Source organism: Drosophila miranda (genome assembly GCF_003369915.1).
Source record: "Drosophila miranda strain MSH22 chromosome Y unlocalized genomic scaffold, D.miranda_PacBio2.1 Contig_Y2_pilon, whole genome shotgun sequence".
NCBI lineage: Eukaryota > Metazoa > Arthropoda > Insecta > Diptera > Drosophilidae > Drosophila > Drosophila miranda.
The window spans coordinates 17,534,694-17,559,710 of NW_022881614.1; the positions used below are offsets into that span (position 1 = coordinate 17,534,694).

Genomic DNA, 25,017 nt, shown 5'->3' on the forward strand with positions numbered 1-25,017 from the left:
GATGCCACAGATTTTCGTCATTTGTGGGGGCGGAAGTGGGCGGGGCAAAGTTTTGAAATATTCTTGTAGCAGTGACATATAACAGAAGTCTGGATCCAAAACATCGTTGCTCTCGCTCTTATAGTCTTTGAGCACTAGGCGCTGAAGGGGAAGGACAGACGGACGGACGGACAGACGGACAGACCAGAGAATGCAGTTTTTTGCAAACTCCAAAAATGCTAAAGAAAATTGCATAGAAACCAAAAATTAAATAGTCCGCAAATGCCGGCAACCGTAAAACCTATGCATGGATATAATGATATTGCGTGTGCAGTGTACACCAATACAATACAATAATCTGAACCCTCAAGAGAAAGAGCAACCAAACTCTGAAAACGAAAAAAGCATACGATCACATATTTTTTTGAAATATAGTTTTTGATTTTGTCTGTTCGCTCTGCGTTACGTTACATGTTTGAGCTGGCGTATACCGTATGTTTACGGTATATCGGTATATAATTAGTATAGAAATCCAATAAATGCAAGTATTTAGAATATGCCAGTCAAGTTGAAAATTGATTCATCAATCATATAAATTTATGTGGGTATGGCTAAATGTTCCATATAGCTGGTAATATTCGATCGAAGATCAAAATTGAACAATAGGAACAACTATCCTCTTTCGTTTTTTTTTTGTTCGACCATTTTCGTTAAAACCTCTTTTTACGCAAAACGCAATAAAAGCAAGTGATTAAAATAAACCAATCAATTAGAAAATAGATTCACTAATCGGATAAAATTATGTGGGCATGGCTAAATGTTCTATATAGCTGATAATATTCCACGGATTATCAAAAACGAGGAATATGTAAAACAGAACTTAAATTCGTCAGTATATTTACGGTATATTTTTAAAATCTGACAGTATATTTTGGTATATTTCTGAGGGTCCGACGGTATATTTTAACGATAAGTCCGCGGTCACACTGCTGAGTAAAACCTTTAAAAAAATATAATATTTATTTCGTCAAACCTGAGCAAAAAAAAAATACATTTGCTCATCACTAGGATAGTACTCATAGTACCCATAGCAATAATATTCAAAACAAAGTAAAGGAAAGAAACATGAAAAAGCAGCTATACGGAACTCCGCGGGAGTCATCGCCAGGATTCCGCCGGCTATGTGCAGACAGCACGCAAAAGTATTTTTTTGGCGGGAACTCGAACTGCTCTACACCTTCAGGGAGTTTTGAAAAAAACTGCCCTGCACAAGAGGTAACTAACAGGAGTGTCTCGCCTATTTAAAGACGATTTCAAACACTTTTTCCCAACAGCCGGCATAGTTTGTCCGGGCGATCTACCCAATCGATACCCGGCATCCGGTCGGACTACAATGTTGTGGAGAGCTTTGGTTTTCCCCTGCCCGTCGTAGTGAACGAGGCCTTGACCTTTGTGGGATCTGCTGCAGGAGCCGTTTCTGCGAATGTTGCCCAAAATGGCTGGGCTTGGGTACGGGCATAAGCACGGATCGAAAAATGATTTGGCTGGGTGTTCCAGTCCCACCTGAACGATAGGTGGCCAGGGCTGAGGGCGACGCGCCATCTAGCGGAAGTCCAGGGAGGCTCGATGGTGTATGCGGTCATCGGGGGAGCTGGAGCCGTACTGGGGATATAAGTAATAGAATAGGATTAGGGCGATTCTAGCCACACCGCACGATCGTTGCATCGCCTTCCAGTGCGTGCCACACGTTTGGTCTCAACCCGAAACCCTATTCACACACACACGCGCACACGTATAAACGGACCTATATAAATTTAGGGCTGACCGGCCCCGGCCAGCGATCGCCCGCGTCGTTTGCACTTAAAGGAAAAAAAACATAATCCGCACTCCAAACACCGTTCCACATTAAATGTTATTTTGTTCCGTGTGTTGTCCTTTATTTAGTATTTAATATTAGAGTAAACCGCTTAACGTAAAATCTTGGCCATTGAACTAAATATGTAACGAGGGGGAACGTTGTGAGTTGCTGCGGAGACCGCAACTCTACAGTTATACCCGATACTAAGTCAGTAGGAGAGAGAGCCACTCCGGCAGACGCCGCTAATATTAAACGACACGACAAGGAGTGCGTGCGAGAGAGACAGAAAATCAGTCTGAGCGTGACGTCGGGCGCTGCGTAGCCAGTGCAAATTGATTTGTTCCTTTTGGCTATAAAAATGATCTGATCTGATCCAGATTCAGCAATCTGATATATATGATCATTGTCTATGATTCTGCGTTTTTAGTTTTCTCGTATCCTCAATATTGTGGATGCAACAGATTTTCGTCCTTTGAGGGGCGGAAGGGGTGGGGCGAAATTTTGAGATATACGTTTTATAGTGAGATCTAACAGGAGTGCGGATACCAAATTTGGTTACTCTAGCCTTAATAGTCTCTGAGATTTGTGAATATCCCCAGATTTTCATCCTTTGCGGGGGCGGAAGGGGGTGTGGCGAAATTTTGAAACAAATTCGTCTCGGTCCGATATATTAGGAGTGTGAATACCAAATTTGGTTGCTCTAGCTTTTATAGTCTCTGAGATCTAGGCGCTAATGTTTTACTCTAAGCGAGAAAAAATGAAATTGTTTTCTTGATTCTGGCTATAATAATTATACGATCTGGTGCAGATTTTTTGCATTCTAGAAGATATAGTCATCTTCTACGATTCTGCGTTTTTAGTTTTCTCGTATCGTCGAAATTGTGGATGCCACAGATTTTCGTCCTTTGTGGGGGCGGAAGTGGGCGGGGCGAAGTTTTGAAATATTTTTGTAGCAGTGACATATCACAGAAGTCTGGATCCAAAACATCGTTGCTCTAGCTCTTACAGTCTTTGAGCACTAGGCGCTGAAGGGGACGGACGGACGGACGGACGCACGGGCGGACGGACAGACGGACAGACAGACAGGGCTCAATCGACTCGGCTATTGATGCTGATCAAGAATATATATACTTTATGGGGTCGAAAACGATTCCTTTTGGACGTTACACACATCCACTTTTACCACAAATCTAATATACCCCAATACTCATTTTGAGTATCGGGTATAAAAACACCAACACCTTTCACGAACCTAAATCTGCGATCAGCTGTTCAGTGCCAGAAGATTAACCCTTAGTGGGTGACGCGGGGGTCCCATCAGTCCACCGTATTTGGTCGAGCGATTTGTGGAAAAATATTGTTTATTGTTTATGTCCCGGGGACCCTTAACAAGAGCTCTTGGTAGGTTAAGTCTCCGTAGGGGCCCGAGTTAAATTAACTCCCGTAAAACTGGATCCACTCATCTACACATATTCCATTACGTATGGGTGAGGGTATCCCTGTTGGTTGAACGAAATTTCAGCAGCTATTTCCTTGTTTGGTGTTTCTTAGTGGTTAGTGATAATTTTGAGTATAGCTATTTATTAATGAGAAAGATGAAATTGTCAATTTATAATTATTAAAGCTTAGATATATACTGAAGCATGATGCCGTAAATTTAAAATAGAGGGAGGACGCGTGGCGTAAGCCATGGATTAGGCCAGCCGTTACCGTTCCAGGAGAGGGTGGCCAAAATGAACGTTGTGTTTGGTCACAGGTAGGGCGGGCGCGCGAAGTGATAACACCCAAGCTTCACCCACTTGATAGCCGTCTGTTTATGATTTTCTTTGTCTGTAGGTTGTTGTTAGTTTTGATGTCCCGAGAAGTAGTATGGCTCCTTTTTGTCTACATTTGGCGGGCAAGGGGAACTACCCAGCCCTGGGGTCGACAGCTAGCCGGCATTGCCCTCTGGGAAACAAGCCAAGTGTAACATGGGTATTAAATTTCCGCCCTATTTCAGGTTGTGCACGGTCGCCGACTTTTAATTTGGTAGTACAAAGAGACGTCCAAGGGTGCCAAGCAACCTAGACGGGGAGGTGGCTTGTCCCAATGCCGCGAACTACAACTGCCCTACTCCGATTTAGGGTACAACAGTGAGTTGATTAGTTTATTCCAGACAGACGGCCAGCAAATGGCATCCTGCATAGCAGTTTCTGCAACGGGAGATGTGCGCTATTGGCCATCTATTGCCCACGACGGGAATAACGTGAATCTACCGATCCTAACCGGTCAGGACTTCGTTCAGATCATAAATCTACCATTGCAACAGGGCTACCTTGCTGTGACCTCAACTTGCAGGAAGGTCACTGTGCGGACTGTGCTGACGTGCAGGTGAAGGTGCAGTTGAGTTTGAGTTTGTCCGCAAGAAGCGCCCAAAATGTTGTTATAACCGAGCGGAGCCGAGCGTAGCGGTCTAGGATTGTCTCCAATTTAAAATTAAGCTGTAACTATATCTGCGATAAAATTAAACTCTTTAAGCAATAACTTTACCACAATATGGCTCAACAATTGGTTCCACCCTACCCTCGAGGTGCTGAGGGACGTTATTGAGCCATAAGTAGATACGATACTATTTTTGCCACCAAAAGTAAAAAATAATACTACCCTCGCCTTGCCTTGCCTTGTCTTAAAGAGCGAAAAATCATTGAAAAACACTGCAAATATTTGAGATCAGAGCCTAAGAAACGAATAGTTGATTTAAAGATTTAAAGATTAAAGATATGTTGTACAATATATGACAAACGAGGTGGAACGTTGTGAGTTGCTGCGGACACCGCAACTCTACAGTTATACCCGATACTAAGTCAGTATGGCTCTCCTGCGGCAGACGCCGCTAATATTGAACCACACGACAAAGAGTGCGTGCGAGAGAGACAGAAAATCAGTCTGAGCGTGACGTCGGGCGCTGCGTAGCCACTGAAAATTGACTTCTTGCTTTTGGCTACAAAAATGATCCGATCTGATCCAGATTCAGCAATCTGATAGATATGGTCATTATCTATGATTCTGCGTTTTTAGTTTTCTCGAATGTGCAATATTGTGGATGCAACAGATTTTCGTCTTTTGTGGGGGCGGAAGGGGGTGGGGCGAAATTCTGAGATATACGTTTTATAGTGAGATCTAACAGAAGTGCGGATACCAAATTTGGTTACTCTAGCCTTAATAGTCTCTGAGATTTGTAGATGCCCCAGATTTTCGTCCTTTGCGGGGGCGGAAGGGGGTGTGGCGAAATTTGGACACGAAACGGTCAAGGTCCGATATCACAGGAGTGTGGATACCAAATTTGGTTGCTCTGGCTCTTATAGGTTCTGAGATCCTTGCAATCATATGTTGCAATTGACAAAACCGACCATGAAACCTGTGTGTTAGAGAGAGACAGAGCGAGAAAGAATGAAATTGTTTTCTTGATTCTGGCTATATTCATTATACGATCTGGTTCAGATTTTGCACTGTAGAAGATATGGTCATCCTCACCGATTCTGCGTTTTTGGTTTTATCGTATCTTTAAAAATGTGGATGCCACAGATTTTCGTCCTTTGTGGGGGCGGAAGTGGGCGGGGCGAAGTTTTGAAATATTTTTGTAGCAGTGACATATCACAGAAGTCTGGATCCAAAACATCGTTGCTCTAGCTCTTACAGTCTTTGAGCACTAGGCGCTGAAGGGGACGGACGGACGGACGGACGCACGGGCGGACGGACAGACGGACAGACAGACAGGGCTCAATCGACTCGGCTATTGATGCTGATCAAGAATATATATACTTTATGGGGTCGAAAACGATTCCTTTTGGACGTTACACACATCCACTTTTACCACAAATCTAATATACCCCAATACTCATTTTGAGTATCGGGTATAAAAACACCAACACCTTTCACGAACCTAAATCTGCGATCAGCTGTTCAGTGCCAGAAGATTAACCCTTAGTGGGTGACGCGGGGGTCCCATCAGTCCACCGTATTTGGTCGAGCGATTTGTGGAAAAATATTGTTTATTGTTTATGTCCCGGGGACCCTTAACAAGAGCTCTTGGTAGGTTAAGTCTCCGTAGGGGCCCGAGTTAAATTAACTCCCGTAAAACTGGATCCACTCATCTACACATATTCCATTCGTTGGTTGAACGAAATTTCAGCAGTTATTTCCTTGTTTGCCTTTGTGTCGAACGTTTTGGTGTTTCTTAGTGGTTAGTGATAATTTTGAGTATAGCTATTTATTAATGAGAAAGATGAAATTGTCAATTTATAATTATTAAAGCTTAGATATATACTGAAGCATGATGCCGTAAATTTAAAATAGAGGGAGGACGCGTGGCGTAAGCCATGGATTAGGCCAGCCGTTACCGTTCCAGGAGAGGGTGGCCAAAATGAACGTTGTGTTTGGTCACAGGTAGGGCGGGCGCGCGAAGTGATAACACCCAAGCTTCACCCACTTGATAGCCGTCTGTTTATGATTTTCTTTGTCTGTAGGTTGTTGTTAGTTTTGATGTCCCGAGAAGTAGTATGTCTCCTTTTTGTCTACATTTGGCGGGCAAGGGGAACTACCCAGCCCTGGGGTCGACAGCTAGCCGGCATTGCCCTCTGGGAAACAAGCCAAGTGTAACATGGGTATTAAATTTCCGCCCTATTTCAGGTTGTGCACGGTCGCCGACTTTTAATTTGGTAGTACAAAGAGACGTCCAAGGGTGCCAAGCAACCTAGACGGGGAGGTGGCTTGTCCCAATGCCGCGAACTACAACTGCCCTACTCCGATTTAGGGTACAACAGTGAGTTGATTAGTTTATTCCAGACAGACGGCCAGCAAATGGCATCCTGCATAGCAGTTTCTGCAACGGGAGATGTGCGCTATTGGCCATCTATTGCCCACGACGGGAATAACGTGAATCTACCGATCCTAACCGGTCAGGACTTCGTTCAGATCATAAATCTACCATTGCAACAGGGCTACCTTGCTGTGACCTCAACTTCCAGGAAGGTCACTGTGCGGACTGTGCTGACGTGCAGGTGAAGGTGCAGTTGAGTTTGAGTTTGTCCGCAAGAAGCGCCCAAAATGTTGTTATAACCGAGCGGAGCCGAGCGTAGCGGTCTAGGATTGTCTCCAATTTAAAATTAAGCTGTAACTATATCTGCGATAAAATTAAACTCTTTAAGCAATAACTTTACCACAATATGGCTCAACAATTGGTTCCACCCTACCCTCGAGGTGCTGAGGGACGTTATTGAGCCATAAGTAGATACGATACTATTTTTGCCACCAAAAGTAAAAAATAATACTACCCTCGCCTTGCCTTGCCTTGTCTTAAAGAGCGAAAAATCATTGAAAAACACTGCAAATATTTGAGGTCAGAGCCTAAGAAACGAATAGTTGATTTAAAGATTTAAAGATTAAAGATATGTTGTACAATATATGACAAACGAGGTGGAACGTTGTGAGTTGCTGCGGACACCGCAACTCTACAGTTATACCCGATACTAAGTCAGTATGGCTCTCCTGCGGCAGACGCCGCTAATATTGAACCACACGACAAAGAGTGCGTGCGAGAGAGACAGAAAATCAGTCTGAGCGTGACGTCGGGCGCTGCGTAGCCACTGAAAATTGACTTCTTGCTTTTGGCTACAAAAATGATCCGATCTGATCCAGATTCAGCAATCTGATAGATATGGTCATTATCTATGATTCTGCGTCTTTAGTTTTCTCGAATGTGCAATATTGTGGATGCAACAGATTTTCGTCTTTTGTGGGGCGGAAGGGGGTGGGGCGAAATTCTGAGATATACGTTTTATAGTGAAATCTAACAGAAGTGCGGATACCAAATTTGGTTACTCTAGCCTTAATAGTCTCTGGAATTTGTAGATGCCCCAGATTTTCGTCCTTTGCGGGGGCGGAAGGGGGTGTGGCGAAATTTGGACACGAAACGGTCAAGGTCTGATATCACAGGAGTGTGGATACCAAATTTGGTTGCTCTGGCTCTTATAGGTTCTGAGATCCTTGAACTCATATTTTGCAATTGACAAAACCGACCATGAAACCTGTGTTAGAGAGAGACAGAGCGAGAAAGAATGAAATTGTTTTCTTGATTCTGGCTATATTCATTATACGATCTGGTTCAGATTTTGCACTGTAGAAGATATGGTCATCCTCACCGATTCTGCGATTTTGGTTTTATCGTATCTTTAAAAATGTGGATGCCACAGATTTTCGTCCTTTGTGGGGGCGGAAGTGGGCGGGGCGAAGTTTTGAAATATTTTTGTAGCAGTGACATATCACAGAAGTCTGGATCCAAAACATCGTTGCTCTAGCTCTTACAGTCTTTGAGCACTAGGCGCTGAAGGGGACGGACGGACGGACGGACGCACGGGCGGACGGACAGACGGACAGACAGACAGGGCTCAATCGACTCGGCTATTGATGCTGATCAAGAATATATATACTTTATGGGGTCGAAAACGATTCCTTTTGGACGTTACACACATCCACTTTTACCACAAATCTAATATACCCCAATACTCATTTTGAGTATCGGGTATAAAAACACCAACACCTTTCACGAACCTAAATCTGCGATCAGCTGTACAGTGCCAGAAGATTAACCCTTAGTGGGTGACGCGGGGGTCCCATCAGTCCACCGTATTTGGTCGAGCGATTTGTGGAAAAATATTGTTTATTGTTTATGTCCCGGGGACCCTTAACAAGAGCTCTTGGTAGGTTAAGTCTCCGTAGGGGCCCGAGTTAAATTAACCCCCGTAAAACTGGATCCACTCATCTACACATATTCCATTCGTTGGTTGAACGAAATTTCAGCAGTTATTTCCTTGTTTGCCTTTGTGTCGAACGTTTTGGTGTTTCTTAGTGGTTAGTGATAATTTTGAGTATAGCTATTTATTAATGAGAAAGATGAAATTGTCAATTTATAATTATTAAAGCTTAGATATATACTGAAGCATGATGCCGTAAATTTAAAATAGAGGGAGGACGCGTGGCGTAAGCCATGGATTAGGCCAGCCGTTACCGTTCCAGGAGAGGGTGGCCAAAATGAACGTTGTGTTTGGTCACAGGTAGGGCGGGCGCGCGAAGTGATAACACCCAAGCTTCACCCACTTGATAGCCGTCTGTTTATGATTTTCTTTGTCTGTAGGTTGTTGTTAGTTTTGATGTCCCGAGAAGTAGTATGGCTCCTTTTTGTCTACATTTGGCGGGCAAGGGGAACTACCCAGCCCTGGGGTCGACAGCTAGCCGGCATTGCCCTCTGGGAAACAAGCCAAGTGTAACATGGGTATTAAATTTCCGCCCTATTTCAGGTTGTGCACGGTCGCCGACTTTTAATTTGGTAGTACAAAGAGACGTCCAAGGGTGCCAAGCAACCTAGACGGGGAGGTGGCTTGTCCCAATGCCGCGAACTACAACTGCCCTACTCCGATTTAGGGTACAACAGTGAGTTGATTAGTTTATTCCAGACAGACGGCCAGCAAATGGCATCCTGCATAGCAGTTTCTGCAACGGGAGATGTGCGCTATTGGCCATCTATTGCCCACGACGGGAATAACGTGAATCTACCGATCCTAACCGGTCAGGACTTCGTTCAGATCATAAATCTACCATTGCAACAGGGCTACCTTGCTGTGACCTCAACTTGCAGGAAGGTCACTGTGCGGAATGAGCTGACGTGCAGGTGAAGGTGCAGTTGAGTTTGAGTTTGTCCGCAAGAAGCGCCCAAAATGTTGTTATAACCGAGCGGAGCCGAGCGTAGCGGTCTAGGATTGTCTCCAATTTAAAATTAAGCTGTAACTATATCTGCGATAAAATTAAACTCTTTAAGCAATAACTTTACCACAATATGGCTCAACAATTGGTTCCACCCTACCCTCGAGGTGCTGAGGGACGTTATTGAGCCATAAGTAGATACGATACTATTTTTGCCACCAAAAGTAAAAAATAATACTACCCTCGCCTTGCCTTGCCTTGTCTTAAAGAGCGAAAAATCATTGAAAAACACTGCAAATATTTGAGATCAGAGCCTAAGAAACGAATAGTTGATTTAAAGATTTAAAGATTAAAGATATGTTGTACAATATATGACAAACGAGGTGGAACGTTGTGAGTTGCTGCGGACACCGCAACTCTACAGTTATACCCGATACTAAGTCAGTATGGCTCTCCTGCGGCAGACGCCGCTAATATTGAACCACACGACAAAGAGTGCGTGCGAGAGAGACAGAAAATCAGTCTGAGCGTGACGTCGGGCGCTGCGTAGCCACTGAAAATTGACTTCTTGCTTTTGGCTACAAAAATGATCCGATCTGATCCAGATTCAGCAATCTGATAGATATGGTCAGTATCTATGATTCTGCGTTTTTAGTTTTCTCGAATGTGCAATATTGTGGATGCAACAGATTTTCGTCTTTTGTGGGGGCGGAAGGGGGTGGGGCGAAATTCTGAGATATACGTTTTATAGTGAGATCTAACAGAAGTGCGGATACCAAATTTGGTTACTCTAGCCTTAATAGTCTCTGAGATTTGTAGATGCCCCAGATTTTCGTCCTTTGCGGGGGCGGAAGGGGGTGTGGTGAAATTTGGACACGAAACGGTCAAGGTCCGATATCACAGGAGTGTGGATACCAAATTTGGTTGCTCTGGCTCTTATAGGTTCTGAGATCCTTGAACTCATATTTTGCAATTGACAAAACCGACCATGAAACCTGTGTGTTAGAGAGACAGAGCGAGAAAGAATGAAATTGTTTTCTTGATTCTGGCTATAATCATTATACGATCTGGTTCAGATTTTGCACTGTAGAAGATATGGTCATCCTCACCGATTCTGCGTTTTTGGTTTTATCGTATCTTTAAAAATGTGGATGCCACAGATTTTCGTCCTTTGTGGGGGCGGAAGTGGGCGGGGCGAAGTTTTGAAATATTTTTGTAGCAGTGACATATCACAGAAGTCTGGATCCAAAACATCGTTGCTCTAGCTCTTACAGTCTTTGAGCACTAGGCGCTGAAGGGGACGGACGGACGGACGGACGGACAGACGGACAGACAGAGAGGGCTCAATCGACTCGGCTATTGATGCTGATCAAGAATATATATACTTTTTGGGGGGTCGAAAACGATTCCTTTTGGACGTTACACACATCCACTTTTACCACAAATCTAATATACCCCAATACTCATTTTGAGTATCGGGTATAAAAACACCAACACCTTTCACGAACCTAAATCTGCGATCAGCTGTTCAGTGCCAGAAGATTAACCCTTAGTGGGTGACGCGGGGGTCCCATCAGTCCACCGTATTTGGTCGAGCGATTTGTGGAAAAATATTGTTTATTGTTTATGTCCCGGGGACCCTTAACAAGAGCTCTTGGTAGGTTAAGTCTCCGTAGGGGCCCGAGTTAAATTAACTTCCGTAAAACTGGATCCACTCATCTACACATATTCCATTACGTATGGGTGAGGGTATCCCTGTTGGTTGAACGAAATTTCAGCAGTTATTTCCTTGTTTGCCTTTGTGTCGAACGTTTTGGTGTTTCTTAGTGGTTAGTGATAATTTTGAGTATAGCTATTTATTAATGAGAAAGATGAAATTGTCAATTTATAATTATTAAAGCTTGGATATATACTGAAGCATGATGCCGTAAATTTAAAATAGAGGGAGGACGCGTGGCGTAAGCCATGGATTAGGCCAGCCGTTACCGTTCCAGGAGAGGGTGGCCAAAATGAAAGTTGTGTTTGGTCACAGGTAGGGCGGGCGCGCGAAGTGATAACACCCAAGCTTCACCCACTTGATAGCCGTCTGTTTATGATTTTCTTTGTCTGTAGGTTGTTGTTAGTTTTGATGTCCCGAGAAGTAGTATGTCTCCTTTTTGTCTACATTTGGCGGGCAAGGGGAACTACCCAGCCCTGGGTCGACAGCTAGCCGGCATTGCCCTCTGGGAAACAAGCCAAGTGTAACATGGGTATTAAATTTCCGCCCTATTTCAGGTTGTGCACGGTCGCCGACTTTTAATTTGGTAGTACAAAGAGACGTCCAAGGGTGCCAAGCAACCTAGACGGGGAGGTGGCTTGTCCCAATGCCGCGAACTACAACTGCCCTACTCCGATTTAGGGTACAACAGTGAGTTGATTAGTTTATTCCAGACAGACGGCCAGCAAATGGCATCCTGCATAGCAGTTTCTGCAACGGGAGATGTGCGCTATTGGCCATCTATTGCCCACGACGGGAATAACGTGAATCTACCGATCCTAACCGGTCAGGACTTCGTTCAGATCATAAATCTACCATTGCAACAGGGCTACCTTGCTGTGACCTCAACTTGCAGGAAGGTCACTGTGCGGACTGTGCTGACGTGCAGGTGAAGGTGCAGTTGAGTTTGAGTTTGTCCGCAAGAAGCGCCCAAAATGTTGTTATAACCGAGCGGAGCCGAGCGTAGCGGTCTAGGATTGTCTCCAATTTAAAATTAAGCTGTAACTATATCTGCGATAAAATTAAACTCTTTAAGCAATAACTTTACCACAATATGGCTCAACAATTGGTACCACCCTACCCTCGAGGTGCTGAGGGACGTTATTGAGCCATAAGTAGATACGATACTATTTTTGCCACCAAAAGTAAAAAATAATACTACCCTCGCCTTGCCTTGCCTTGTCTTAAAGAGCGAAAAATCATTGAAAAACACTGCAAATATTTGAGATCAGAGCCTAAGAAACGAATAGTTGATTTAAAGATTTAAAGATTAAAGATATGTTGTACAATATATGACAAACGAGGTGGAACGTTGTGAGTTGCTGCGGACACCGCAACTCTACAGTTATACCCGATACTAAGTCAGTATGGCTCTCTCCGGCAGACGCCGCTAATATTGAACGACACGACAAAGAGTGCGTGCGAGAGAGACAGAAAATCAGTCTGAGCGTGACGTCGGGCGCTGCGTAGCCACTGAAAATTGACTTCTTGCTTTTGGCTACAAAAATGATCCGATCTGATCCAAATTCAGCAATCTGATAGATATGGTCATTATCTATGATTCTGCGTTTTTAGTTTTCTCGAATGTGCAATATTGTGGATGCAACAGATTTTCGTCCTTTGTGGGGGCGGAAAGGGGTGGGGCGAAATTCTGAGATATACGTTTTATAGTGGGATCTAACAGAAGTGCGGATACCAAATTTGGTTACTCTAGCCTTAATAGTCTCTGAGATTTGTAGATGCCCCAGATTTTCGTCCTTTGCGGGGGCGGAAGGGGGTGTGGCGAAATTTGGACACGAAACGGTCAAGGTCCGATATCACAGGAGTGTGGATACCAAATTTGGTTGCTCTGGCTCTTATAGGTTCTGAGATCCTTGAACTCATATTTTGCAATTGACAAAACCGACCATGAAACCTGTGTGTTAGAGAGAGACAGAGCGAGAAAGAATGAAATTGTTTTCTTGATTCTGGCTATAATCATTATACGATCTGGTTCAGATTTTGCACTGTAGAAGATATGGTCATCCTCACCGATTCTGCGTTTTTGGTTTTATCGTATCTTTAAAAATGTGGATGCCACAGATTTTCGTCCTTTGTGGGGGCGGAAGTGGGCGGGCCGAAGTTTTGAAATATTTTTGTAGCAGTGACATATCACAGAAGTCTGGATCCAAAACATCGTTGCTCTAGCTCTTATAGTCTTTGAGCACTAGGCGCTGAAGGGGACGGACGGACGAACGGACGGACAGACGGACAGACGGACAGACAGACAGGGCTCAATCGACTCGGCTATTGATGCTGATCAAGAATATATATACTTTATGGGGTCGAAAACGATTCCTTTTGGACGTTACACACATCCACTTTTACCACAAATCTAATATACCCCAATACTCATTTTGAGTATCGGGTATAAAAAGAGAAGAGAAGCCAAAGGTAAGGTTTTTAAGAAAAACATTGTCTGGCGGACCCGCACCCGATGCTATAACAACGTTCTCCTAAATTTGTAAACCATTCAAAACAAAGAATCAAAAACTTGCTCGAAAACGCAAAATGCTAACGAAATGTCAAGAATCGTCGAATCGAACCACACGTCAACACACGCCAGAGAATGCAGTTTTTTGCAATCTCCAAAAATGCTAAAGAAAATTACATAGAAACCAAAAATTAAATAGTCCGCAAATGCCGGCAACCGTAAAACCTATGCATGGATATAATGATATTGCGTGTGCAGTGTACACCAATACAATACAGTAATCTGGACCCTCAAGAGAAAGAGCAACCAAACTCTGAAAACGAAAAAAGCATACGATCACATATTTTTTTGAAATATAGTTTTTAATTTTGTCTGTTCGCTCTGCGTTACGTTACATGTTTGAGCTGGCGTATACCGTATGTTTACGGTATATCGGTATATAATTAGTATAGAAATCCAATAAATGCAAGTATTTAGAATAGGCCAGTCAAGTTGAAAATTGATTCATCAATCATATAAATTTATGTGGGCATGGCTAAATGTTCCATATAGCTGGTAATATTCGATCGAAGATCAAAATTGAACAATAGGAACAACTATCCTCTCGTTTTTTTTGTTCGACCATTTTCGTTAAAACCTCTTTTTACGCAAAATGCAATAAAAGCAAGTGTTTAAAATAAACCAATCAATTAAAAAATAGATTCACTAATCGGATAAAATTATGTGGGCATGGCTAAATGTTCTATATAGCTGATAATATTCCACGGATTATCAAAAACGAGGAATATGTAAAACAGAACTTAAATTCGTCAGTATATTTACGGTATATTTTTAAAATCTGACGGTATATTTTGGTATATTTCTGAGGGTCCGACGGTATATTTTAACGATAAGTCCGCGGTCACACTGCTGAGTAAAACCTTTAAAAAAATATAATATTTATTTCGTCAAACCTGAGCAAAAAAAAAAAAAAATTCATTTGCTCCTTATCACTAGGATAGTACTCATAGTACCCATAGCAATAATATTCAAAACAAAGTAAAGGAAAGAAACATGAAAAAGCGGAAAATACGGAACTCCGCGGGAGTCATCGCCAGGATTCCGCCGGCTATGTGCAGACAGCACGCAAAAGTCTTTTTTTGGCGGGAACTTGAACTGCTCTACACCTTCAGGGAGTTTGAAAAAAACTGCCCTGCACAAGAGGTAACTAACAGGAGTGTCTCGCCTATTTAAAGATGATTTCAAACACTTTTTCCCAACATTCTTGAGCTAATCGTCGGAGCTATTAGACTAACATCCTCGCATCAATCGTTCGCCCCAATCATCCCCATATGTACATACGCGATAAGTTGGTTTACATACATATGCAAATAAATTGTGAATTATAAACAGCCTCTCGACTTTCATTAACTTCAAATTGCAACAGTTGTTAAAAACGCTTAATAGCTTAACATTTGGTGACCCCGACGTGATTGTGCACTAAATAATCCATCAGTGCAATCACAAACTAATATAGCATTCAAAGATCTTAACTAATTGCCATCTCAACCAGTGTCATCGACCACATAAGTTATCCATACATATATACAACGGCCTCTCCTGCATATTCGGTAGTGCACGGAGCTGTTGGCTTGCGCTTCCCTTTTCGGTCATCTTCCCGCAAGAAACGTTTCTTACACCGGTCGCCTTTGTATATACAGTTCGTACATAGCTGTTCGCTTGCTGGGCTCGGTTCTTGTCGTCTATTGCTCGTGTTACTCTTTGCGATCATCTTCCCGCTAGAGACGTTGGTCTTTCTGCTAACGCTGCCGCTACCATGGAAATTAATGCTGCTAACGAAATTCCAATGACCAGTGAGCAAAACAGGGTGTCTTTTTTGAAGCTTAAGTCAACGGAATTATGCGAGAAAATGAAAAGGTTAGCTACCGCTTGGCAGAATGAGTCGTCAGACTGTGACTACTACATGCTCGTGGTAAAGCAAGAGCAAGTCGAGAAGGTGATCAGCAAATTTGAGATGTTTCACGGCGAGCTTGAGGAATTGGATCGAAGCGAAATTCACAGTGGTTTGTGTGACATTTTTGAGTCACTTGCAAGCTCGCTGAAGGCGGCGATTATGAGGGAAATGGCTAAGAGTAGCGGCCGCATGCCGTTTCATTCTACCTTGGCTGGAGGAAATACTACGGTTGAGTTTGCCGGCTCGCAATTTCTACCTCACGGTAGACAAGTACCATCCCTGCCTCCTATACAATTGCCGACGTTTAGCGGCGGGTATGCGAACTGGACGGACTTTTATTCAATGTTTGCCACCATCATCGACAGCCATCCGGACTTAACAAACATAGAAAAGCTCCAGCATTTGCGTTCCTGTCTGCGGGATTCGGCATTGGAGACTGTTCGGTCGCTGGAAATCTCAGATGGCAATTATGCTGTGGCATTAGATTTGTTGGAAAACAGATTCAATAATCGGCGATTGGTCTTTCAGGCACACATCAATGAGATCTTGGCGCTCCAGGCTGTGGAACCTGGGTCAGTGGTCATGCTTCGGGAGCTTTCAGACAAGTTCAATTCACATATGCGCGCGCTCCAGGGTTTGGGCTCCACTGAGCAGATCGCAGGATGCATCGTCGTGCAGGAAATTCTCCGAAAACTGGATCCAGCGAGCCAAGAGAAGTGGGAGGAACGATTCTACGACCCCGCATTCGCAAACTTAATTCCGTCGTGGGAATCTATGGCCTCGTTCTTGGAGCAGCGATGCAGATCATTGGAAATGATGGACTTTTCTATGGCAAGCTATGCGTTGAGCAATCAGGTGGGCAGAAGTAGAAAGCATAATAATTCTAGGTCCACATTGGTTACAACGAACCAAACCGTAGCACGCTGCGTGCTGTGCAACGATGGTGCTCACGAGGTCCAGCACTGCCAGAACTTTAAAGCGCTGTCCCCCACAAATCGCCATAAAGAAGCCAAGCGGCTTTCGTTGTGGATAAATTGTCTCAGAACAGGGCATCGATTACTTAGTGCACCTCGAGCAACTGTCGTACCTGCGGGGGTAGACACCATACCCTCCTTCATTTTGGTAGCCCTGAAGATACCGCAGTCCAAGGGAAATCAGCGCCGTATACTCCATCTCAGGATACGCCGTCTGAGCATACCACTGCGCCCTCTACTTCAGCGGCTACCTCTTCTGCCCTTATTGCCCAAGATCTCAGGAATGGTGTTGTTTTACTTGCCACGGCCACGGTCTTAGTCAAAAATCGCACCGGAGTTTTAGTTCCCTGCCGAGCGTTGCTAGATTCCGGCTCCCAGTTGCATCTAATAACTTATCGTTTCGCGAATCAGCTTCAGCTTCGAAAAATGAAATCATCGACTGCAGTCTCGGGAATAGGCGACTCTAGCTTCGTCACGGATGGATTTTCAGTCAACGTTAGCCTGCACTCTCGCTCATCGGATTACTCAACTCTCATCACTGCCATTGTAGCCTCTAGCATAACCGATCGACAGCCAAGCTTCGGAATTGACACTCAAAACTGGAACATTCCATCTAACATACCACTAGCTGATCCGGAGTTTTATAAGCCGCAGCGCGTCGATCTGCTAATTGGCGCAAGTCTGTTTTTCGAGCTCCTGTGTGTTGGTCAGGTCAAGCTACTGCCAGGATTGCCTTCAATTCAGAAAACGCGCTTGGGATGGATCGTGTCTGGATGTTGTTCGCGTTTAAAAGGTTCCTCGTTGATGGTCTCTCGCGATCGGGCCGTAGCTGGTGAGGATAATAGTCCAGAGGATCGGCTTGAGGTGCTTCTTCGGAGGTTTTGGGAGGTAGAAAATTGCATCGAACCAATAATAAAGTCTACCAAAGAAGAGCTAGATTGTGAAGCACACTTTGTGCAGCATTTCCGTCGACTACATAAAGGCGAATATTGTGTTCGGCTGCCAGCAAAATATAATTTGGATTTCCTTGGAGATTTCGATCTCGCTCGGGACTTCAACTTAAAGCAGTGGTCCCTCGGAAAGCAATATTTGTTTCTCGTCTTATTCCTGAGGCTATAACGGAGGATGTTAAACAACACCTTGCCGCTAAACTTAACACTTCGCCTGTTGATATAGTTGTGACTAAATTTACATTTAAACATAAGCGCAACATATCATCCTTTAAAATTCTTCTCCCTGATTCTTTACTATCCTGTTCTCTAGAACCGTCAATATGGCCTGAGCATACAATTGTGCATGAGTTCCTTCTCAAAGATTCGAACTTGAATCCAAGAATTACCGAACATGCTCCAAAAAACTGATGTACTATTTTTCCATGCACTATCAGAACGTTCGCAGTTTGCTGGGAAAATTGCGTCAAATTCATACTAATAGCGCGTCCTTTGATTTCGATGCCATCGCGTTTACCGAAACCTGGCTTAACTCCTCTGTCAATGATCACGAAATTTTCATTGATAGTTACACTATTTATAGAATGGACCGCCCATCTTTTGCAGGTGGGGTTCTGATTGCAGTTAAATCTGTTTTCTCATCTGAGTTATTCCCATTCAATAACATTCATGGAATTGAATTTGTTGCAGTCAAAGTTCGTGTTGGCTCCGCATTTTTCTATTTAACCTGCTCTTACATTCCTCCCAGGTCTGATGCTGAGCTTTACTTACACCACATTTCAGCAATTAATAATGTTGTTTCTACATTAGGGTGCAATGATCGAATTATTGTCATGGGGGACTTTAACCTCCCATTTCTTTCTTGGCTGCCTTGTAATGACGCTAACCTGTTGTTTCCCAATTGCCATAATGACTTTATCAATGGGCTAACGGATATTTCCCTTGTCCAAATTAATGCCGTTAAAAACATTAGGGACAGACTTCTTGACCTCGTTTTTGTTAACGATGGTTCTCTTGCTACTGTAACTAGAGCAAGCCCAATATCTCTCCCTGAAGATCCTTACCATCCAACTTTGTTGATATCACTGGAGTGTACACAATCTGGAGGTGCTGACAGTTCCATGGCTCCTTGTCACATAAAGTGTTTTCGCAAAACAAACTTTATTGATTTAGATCTACATCTCTCGCGTGTTGATTGGTCGTTTCTTTATTCATTACCGAACATAGATGCAACTGTTAACTCGTTTTATAGTTCTATTTACTCCGCCCTTAATACGTTTGTTCCAGATATCACTGTACCTGTATCGTCCAAGCCTCCCTGGTTCTCCAAGTATTTGTCATACTTAAAAAATAATAAATCCCGGCTCTATAAAAAGTACCAGAAGTCGGGCTCCACGTTGGCCTTAGCTCTATACTCCTCCGCTCGCTCTCTGTTCCTTGCCGTCAATAGTCAGTGTTATAATCATTACCTTTCACAATGTAGTAGTAACTTTCGTAGTGATCCTAAAAAATTCTATTCGTTCGTTAATTCTAAGCGCAAGTCAAACGTTTTTCCTCCGTCCCTTCATTACCAGAACAAAACAGAAGCTTCTGCTGTTGGTATTGCAAATTTATTCGCTAACTTTTTCCAAACAACGTACTCATCTCATATTTACAACGCATCCACTCCGTATCCGTACCAGCTACCTCAAGCTAACAGCATTTTTCTGCCCTTTTTCGAGGAAAGCGTTGTTCTGGAAGGTTTGTCATCTATGGACATATCGTTTTCTGCGGGTCCAGATAAGGTACCATGTTGCATCTTAAAGCACTGTGCCCAGTCCCTTTGCAAGCCCTTGACCTTTCTCTTCAACCTCTCCTTGGAACAGTCTTGTCTCCCAGTAATTTGGAATGAGTCCTACATCATTCCGCTTCACAAAAAAGGTTCAAGATCAAACATTGAAAACTACCGAAGCTTCTTGAGTTCCTGGTCACCCGGCAACTGCAACATCTTTGTTGCAGCTTGATATCTCCGTCGCAACACGGTTTTTTCAGACATCGTTCAACATCGACTAACCTTCTTGAGTTTTCTAACCTAATCCACCGGGGTTTTCAAATTGGTTTGCAGACGGATGTAGTTTTTACGGACTTCAGCAAGGCATTCGATTCTGTGAACCATGCTCTGCTTATTCAAAAGCTCTCTTTATTAGGGTTCCCAACGAATCTTCTAGATTGGATTTTGTCCTATCTCTCTAACCGTACTCAACGTGTTTTGTTTTCTAACGTGTTGTCAAATACTGTTAATGTTACTTCAGGTGTGCCACAGGGAAGTCATCTGGGCCCGCTTCTGTTTATTTTATTTGTGAACGACCTTCCTCAAGTTATAACATACTCTACTACACTAATGTATGCTGATGATGTCAAAATCTGTCTTTCTTACTCTGATTGGTATTTGCACACACGCCTTCAACTTGATCTAAGTGAACTACTATTGTGGTGTTCAACTAATCTTCTTTTTCTGAACCTTTCCAAATGCAAACTTATGACATTTTACCGTCGCGCTCATCATTTTGTCTCATATGTTCTAGGAAATCATGTCCTTGAGCGAATTTCGAGTTCAAATGACCTCGGAGTCCATTTTGATCATAAGATGTGTTTCAACACCCATATAGCTGCAACTGTAAATAAAGCTAAGGGTGTTTTAGCGTTCATCAAGCGTTGGTCCAAGGAGTTTGACGACAAGTACGTTACGAAACAACTGTACATCTCGTTAGTACGTCCTATATTGGAGTATTGTTCTTGTGTGTGGAGCCCGCAGTATAAAGAGCAGCAGGCTGTTATTGAATCCGTGCAAAAGCAATTTTTAATTTTTGCCCTTCGGAACTTTAACTGGGACTCGGGTAGAATCTTGCCACCCTACCGGTCTAGGCTAAATCATATCGACCTGCCGTCGTTGCACCATCGCAGAATATGCAATGGCGTAATGTTCGTGCACAAGCTCCTTCTTGGGACTGTTGACTCCCAAACTCTCTTGGGTCAGATTGACTTGGCCGTTCCATCCAGACCTACCCGTACTTTTAGGCCTATCCGTCTACCCATATGTAGGTCTAATTATGCTGATCATGAACCTTTTAGGGTTTTATGCCATAATTACAACTCCCTCTGTCAAACCCTATCCCCTGAACTGTCTCTTAAACTAATTGCATGCAATATTTATAATCATTTAAATTTAGCTAACTTTTAACTTATCTTTTTCCGCCTTTATTAACTAAGTACCATTATTAACAGATAATTTGTTAATTTAATAAATAAATAAATAAATCTTACAATCAAGCGCTTCGTAGATTCCTGACCCTTGAGAGAAAGTTAGATCGTCGCCCTGATGTTAAATCTCAGTATGCAGCATTTATAAAGGAGTACCTTGATTTAGGCCATATGTCTCAGGTTCCTACCCAGTCAATCAGCAACTGCCGATATTTTTTGCCTCACCATTGCGTCATGAAGGAAGATAGTTCTACGACCAAGCTTCGCGTCGTTTTTGATGGATCCGCTTCAACCTCATCTGGATATTCCCTGAACGACGTTTTAATGGCTGGTCCCGTAATCCAACCCAAACTGTTTCATATTCTTGCTCGATTTCGGTCATACGCCGTTGCGATTACGGGAGATATCTGTAAGATGTATCGTTGTGTAAGAGTCTCGACCGAGGATAGCAACTTGCAGTGTATTCTGTGGAGAAACTCCAGGGAAGAAGACTTGCGTGTGTTTCAATTGGACACCGTTACTTATGGGACGAAGCCTGCCTCCTATCTATCTGTGCGAGCGATGCATCAGTTGGCAATAGACGAGCAGATGGCGTTTCCAGTTGGAGCTGAAATCCTTCGCCGTGACTTCTACGTGGATGACTTGATATCTGGAGCCAGCTCGCAGGAGGAGGCTATCCGGATTCGGGAGCAAACTACTGGAATTTTGTCTAGAGGTCAGTTCAGATTGAGGAAATGGTGTTCGAACGTCCCTGCTGTGCTGGATGGAGCTCCGGAAGAGGACAAGAAAACATTTTTGAAGTTCGACGATGGCAGCCATGTGACTAAAACTTTAGGACTTGCGTGGGATCCGGTTTCTGATCTACTATTATTTTCGTTCTCGGCCCTTCAATCTTCTTTGAATTCCTGCCGGCGCTCTGGTTTGTCATCCATAGCGCGATTCTACGATCCTCTCCGACTAGCTGGTCCCGTAATTACTAAATCCAAAATCTTTCTCCAGCGTTTGTGCCAAGAGAAGTTGTCCTGGGATGAAAGCCTTCCAGTCGCACTGAACACCGAGTGGCAGGAAATATGCACCAGTTTTGGTCAGATTCGTCGACTTGAATTTCCTCGGCTTGTGCTCCTTCCAGACTCTACGCTGGAAATTCACGGATTTTGCGATGCCTGCATCGAGGCTTATGGTGCATGCATTTATGTCGTGTCCAAGGGTCAGCATTTCAGCAGTCACTTACTTTGTGCCAAATCTCGTGTGGCTCCTTTGAAGACACTTACAGTACCAAAGTTGGAGCTTTGTGGAGCGGAGTTGCTGGCTAGGCTCATATCTGAGATAGCTGGAATGAATGTATTCAAGGGAAGGTGTTACTGTTGGTGTGATTCTGCCGTTGCGCTCTCTTGGATTCGGGACGAGCCGTCAAGATTTAATATTTTTGTTGCAAATAGAGTGTCAACGATTCAGGAAATGACCGAAAAAATGGAATGGCGCTATGTTCCCACAGCTTTAAACCCAGCCGACATTCTGTCTCGAGGGGCTCATCCGACTGAGCTGAATGAGTCACCTCTTTGGGCTCATGGTCCTCCATTTCTTTGCGGCTCCTCAGATGACTGGCCACCCACTGTGCTACCTGATAAGCCAGCCCTTGAACTTCGTCGGAAGGCTCTTCTGGTCAAATCGCCCTACATGGACATTATTGCTGATTCCAAGTATGCGAATTCATTTGCTTCTTTGCAACGCGTTTTCGGATACATTCACAAGTTTTGCAACCGAATTCGGCGCCCCGGACTCACAGTCTCAGACATTGAACATGGAACCCAGGTATTGCTACGACTAGTCCAGCGTACTCAGCTATGGGAGGACATGAAGTCACTGCGGGCAAGGGGAGCAGTCTCCTCATCGAGCTCAATCGCATTGTTATCGCCATTCATGGATCAGTTTGGACTTCTCAGGGTAGATGGTCGACTGAAAAACTCTTCGTTGGATTTTGATGGCCGTCATCCCATCATCTTGCCCAACAGCCATCCACTGACTCTTGCAATAATCTCCCATTTTCATGAGCGGAATCTGCACGCTGGTCCTCGAGCTTTGCTTGGACTAATTCGATCCCAATATTGGCCTATTGGGGGAGGAAGACGGTAAACAAGGCAGTAAACTTTCGACTTTCGACTGAAGCCCAGGGTATTGGAGCATATTATGGCGGATCTTCCAAAGGAGCGGCTCGATGGTTCTCATGCCTTTGAGATCACAGGCGTGGACTTCTGTGGGCCGTTTTTCTACAAACCGGAGGCACGCAACAAGGCTCCAATCAAGTGCTACGTCTGCGTCTTCATTTGTTTCGCTACCAAGGCTGTTCATCTGAAGCTTATAAAGGACTTATCCACAGTTGCTTTTCTACATGGACTAAAGCGCTTCATATGTACCAGACGGAAGCCGTGGCAAATTTGGTCAGACAACGCATCCAATTTTGTCGGCGCTAAGAATGAGCTGATGGAATTAAAGCGCCTGGTCCTCAGCGATGACCATCAGAAGGCGCAGCTGGATTTTTGCTTGGTCGAGGCTATAGACTGGCATTTCATTCCTCCGCGCTCCCCTCATTTTGGTGGTCTATGGGAGGCTGCAGTGAAGACGGCCAAGTACCACTTCTACCGTGCGATAGGCAACTCGGTTCTTGGATTTGACGAGCTGCGGACGCTGTTGTGCCACATCACGGCAGTGATTAATTCAAGACCTTTAGTTTCAATTTCAGAGAGCCCTGCCGATCTAGATGTTCTAACTCCAGCGCATTTCTTGAATGGTGGCCCTCCTGCTTCGTTCGCTGAGCCTGACGTCACGCAGCTAAACTTCGATCGCCTGGACGGCTGGCAGCGCGTTTCGTACCTGCAGCAGCTCTTTTGGTCCCGGTGGAAGGAGGAGTACATAACGTCACTGCAGCAGTGCTCAAAGTGGCGCACTGCGAAGCCTAGTTTAGCAGTCGCAGATTTGGTTCTTGTCAAGGATGAGAATCTTCCTCCCATGAAGTGGCCACTGGCGAGAGTGGTCGAGCTTTTGCCTGGACGAGATGGCGTTGCCCGAGTTGCTGTGCTGAAGACGTCATCTGGAATCACCAAGCGCGCCGTCAACAAGCTGTGCCTGCTGCCCCTTAAAGATGCTGTTGAAAGTCAGGCTTCCAACGGGGGGAGTATGTCGGGTCAAGCAGCTTAAATATTTTTAATTATTGCCAGTGGTGCGGCCCAAAGGAAATGCATTTTGGTGCTGTCGTTTCCAATGCCCCCACTGCAAAGATCATTTGCTACCGCATATGCGCATGCAGCGGAATTCTTTCGTCTCCTTATGTCGCAATCTCTCGGACTCGGCTTAACAGCGTCCCCGAGCAGCTCTAACGCTCTCGGGCTATCATACGCTCTCGCTCGCGTCTAAGCTTGCTGCATAGGGCCCGGCAATTTGGCCCGTCAGCCCTTGCATGGGCAGTCTTGAGCTAATCGTCGCAGCTATTAGACTAACATCCTCGCATCAATCGGTCGCCCGAATCATCCCCATATGTACATACGCGATAAGTTGGTTTACATATGCAAATAAATTGTGAATTATAAACAGCCTCTCGACTTTCATTAACTTCAAATTGCAACAGTTGTTAAAAACGCTTAACAGCTTAACAGCCGGCATAGTTTGTCCGGGCGATCTACCCAATCGATACCCGGCATCCGGTCGGACTACAATGTTGTGGAGAGCTTTGGTTTTCCCCTGCCCGTCGTAGTGAACGAGGCCTTGACCTTTGTGGGATCTGCTGCAGGAGCCGTTTCTGCGAAGGTTGCCCAAAATGGCTGGGCTTGGGTACGGGCATAAGCACGGATCGAAAAATGATTTGGCTGGGTATTAAATTTCCGCCCTATTTTAGGTTGTGCACGGTCGCCGACTTTTAATTTGGCAGTACAAAGAGACGTCCAAGGGTGCCAAGCAACCTAGACGGGGAGGTGGCTTGTCCCAATGCCGCGAACTACAACTGCCCTACTCCGATTTAGGGTACAACAGTGAGTTGATTAGTGTATTCCAGTGAATTTCCAGCGTAGAGTCTGGAAGGAGCACAAGCCGAGGAGCACAAGAC

At 44.3% G+C, this 25,017-nt stretch overlaps 2 protein-coding genes across 3 annotated transcripts in view; both read left to right on the forward strand.

Moving 5' to 3' along the window:
* LOC117192219 (SR-related and CTD-associated factor 4-like) overlaps positions 1–25,017 on the forward strand; it is a 180,150-nt gene that overhangs the window by 16,241 nt on the left and 138,892 nt on the right. The gene's annotated exons all lie outside the window — the stretch shown is intronic.
* LOC117192225 (nuclear pore complex protein Nup133-like) lies at positions 1,025–24,984 on the forward strand. The gene is made up of 4 exons (XM_033396896.1): positions 1,025–1,126; positions 14,880–15,006; positions 24,572–24,746; positions 24,811–24,984. Exons 1-4 carry the CDS (start codon positions 1,105–1,107, stop codon positions 24,967–24,969), a joined length of 483 nt encoding a protein of 160 aa, XP_033252787.1. The 5' UTR covers positions 1,025–1,104; the 3' UTR covers positions 24,970–24,984.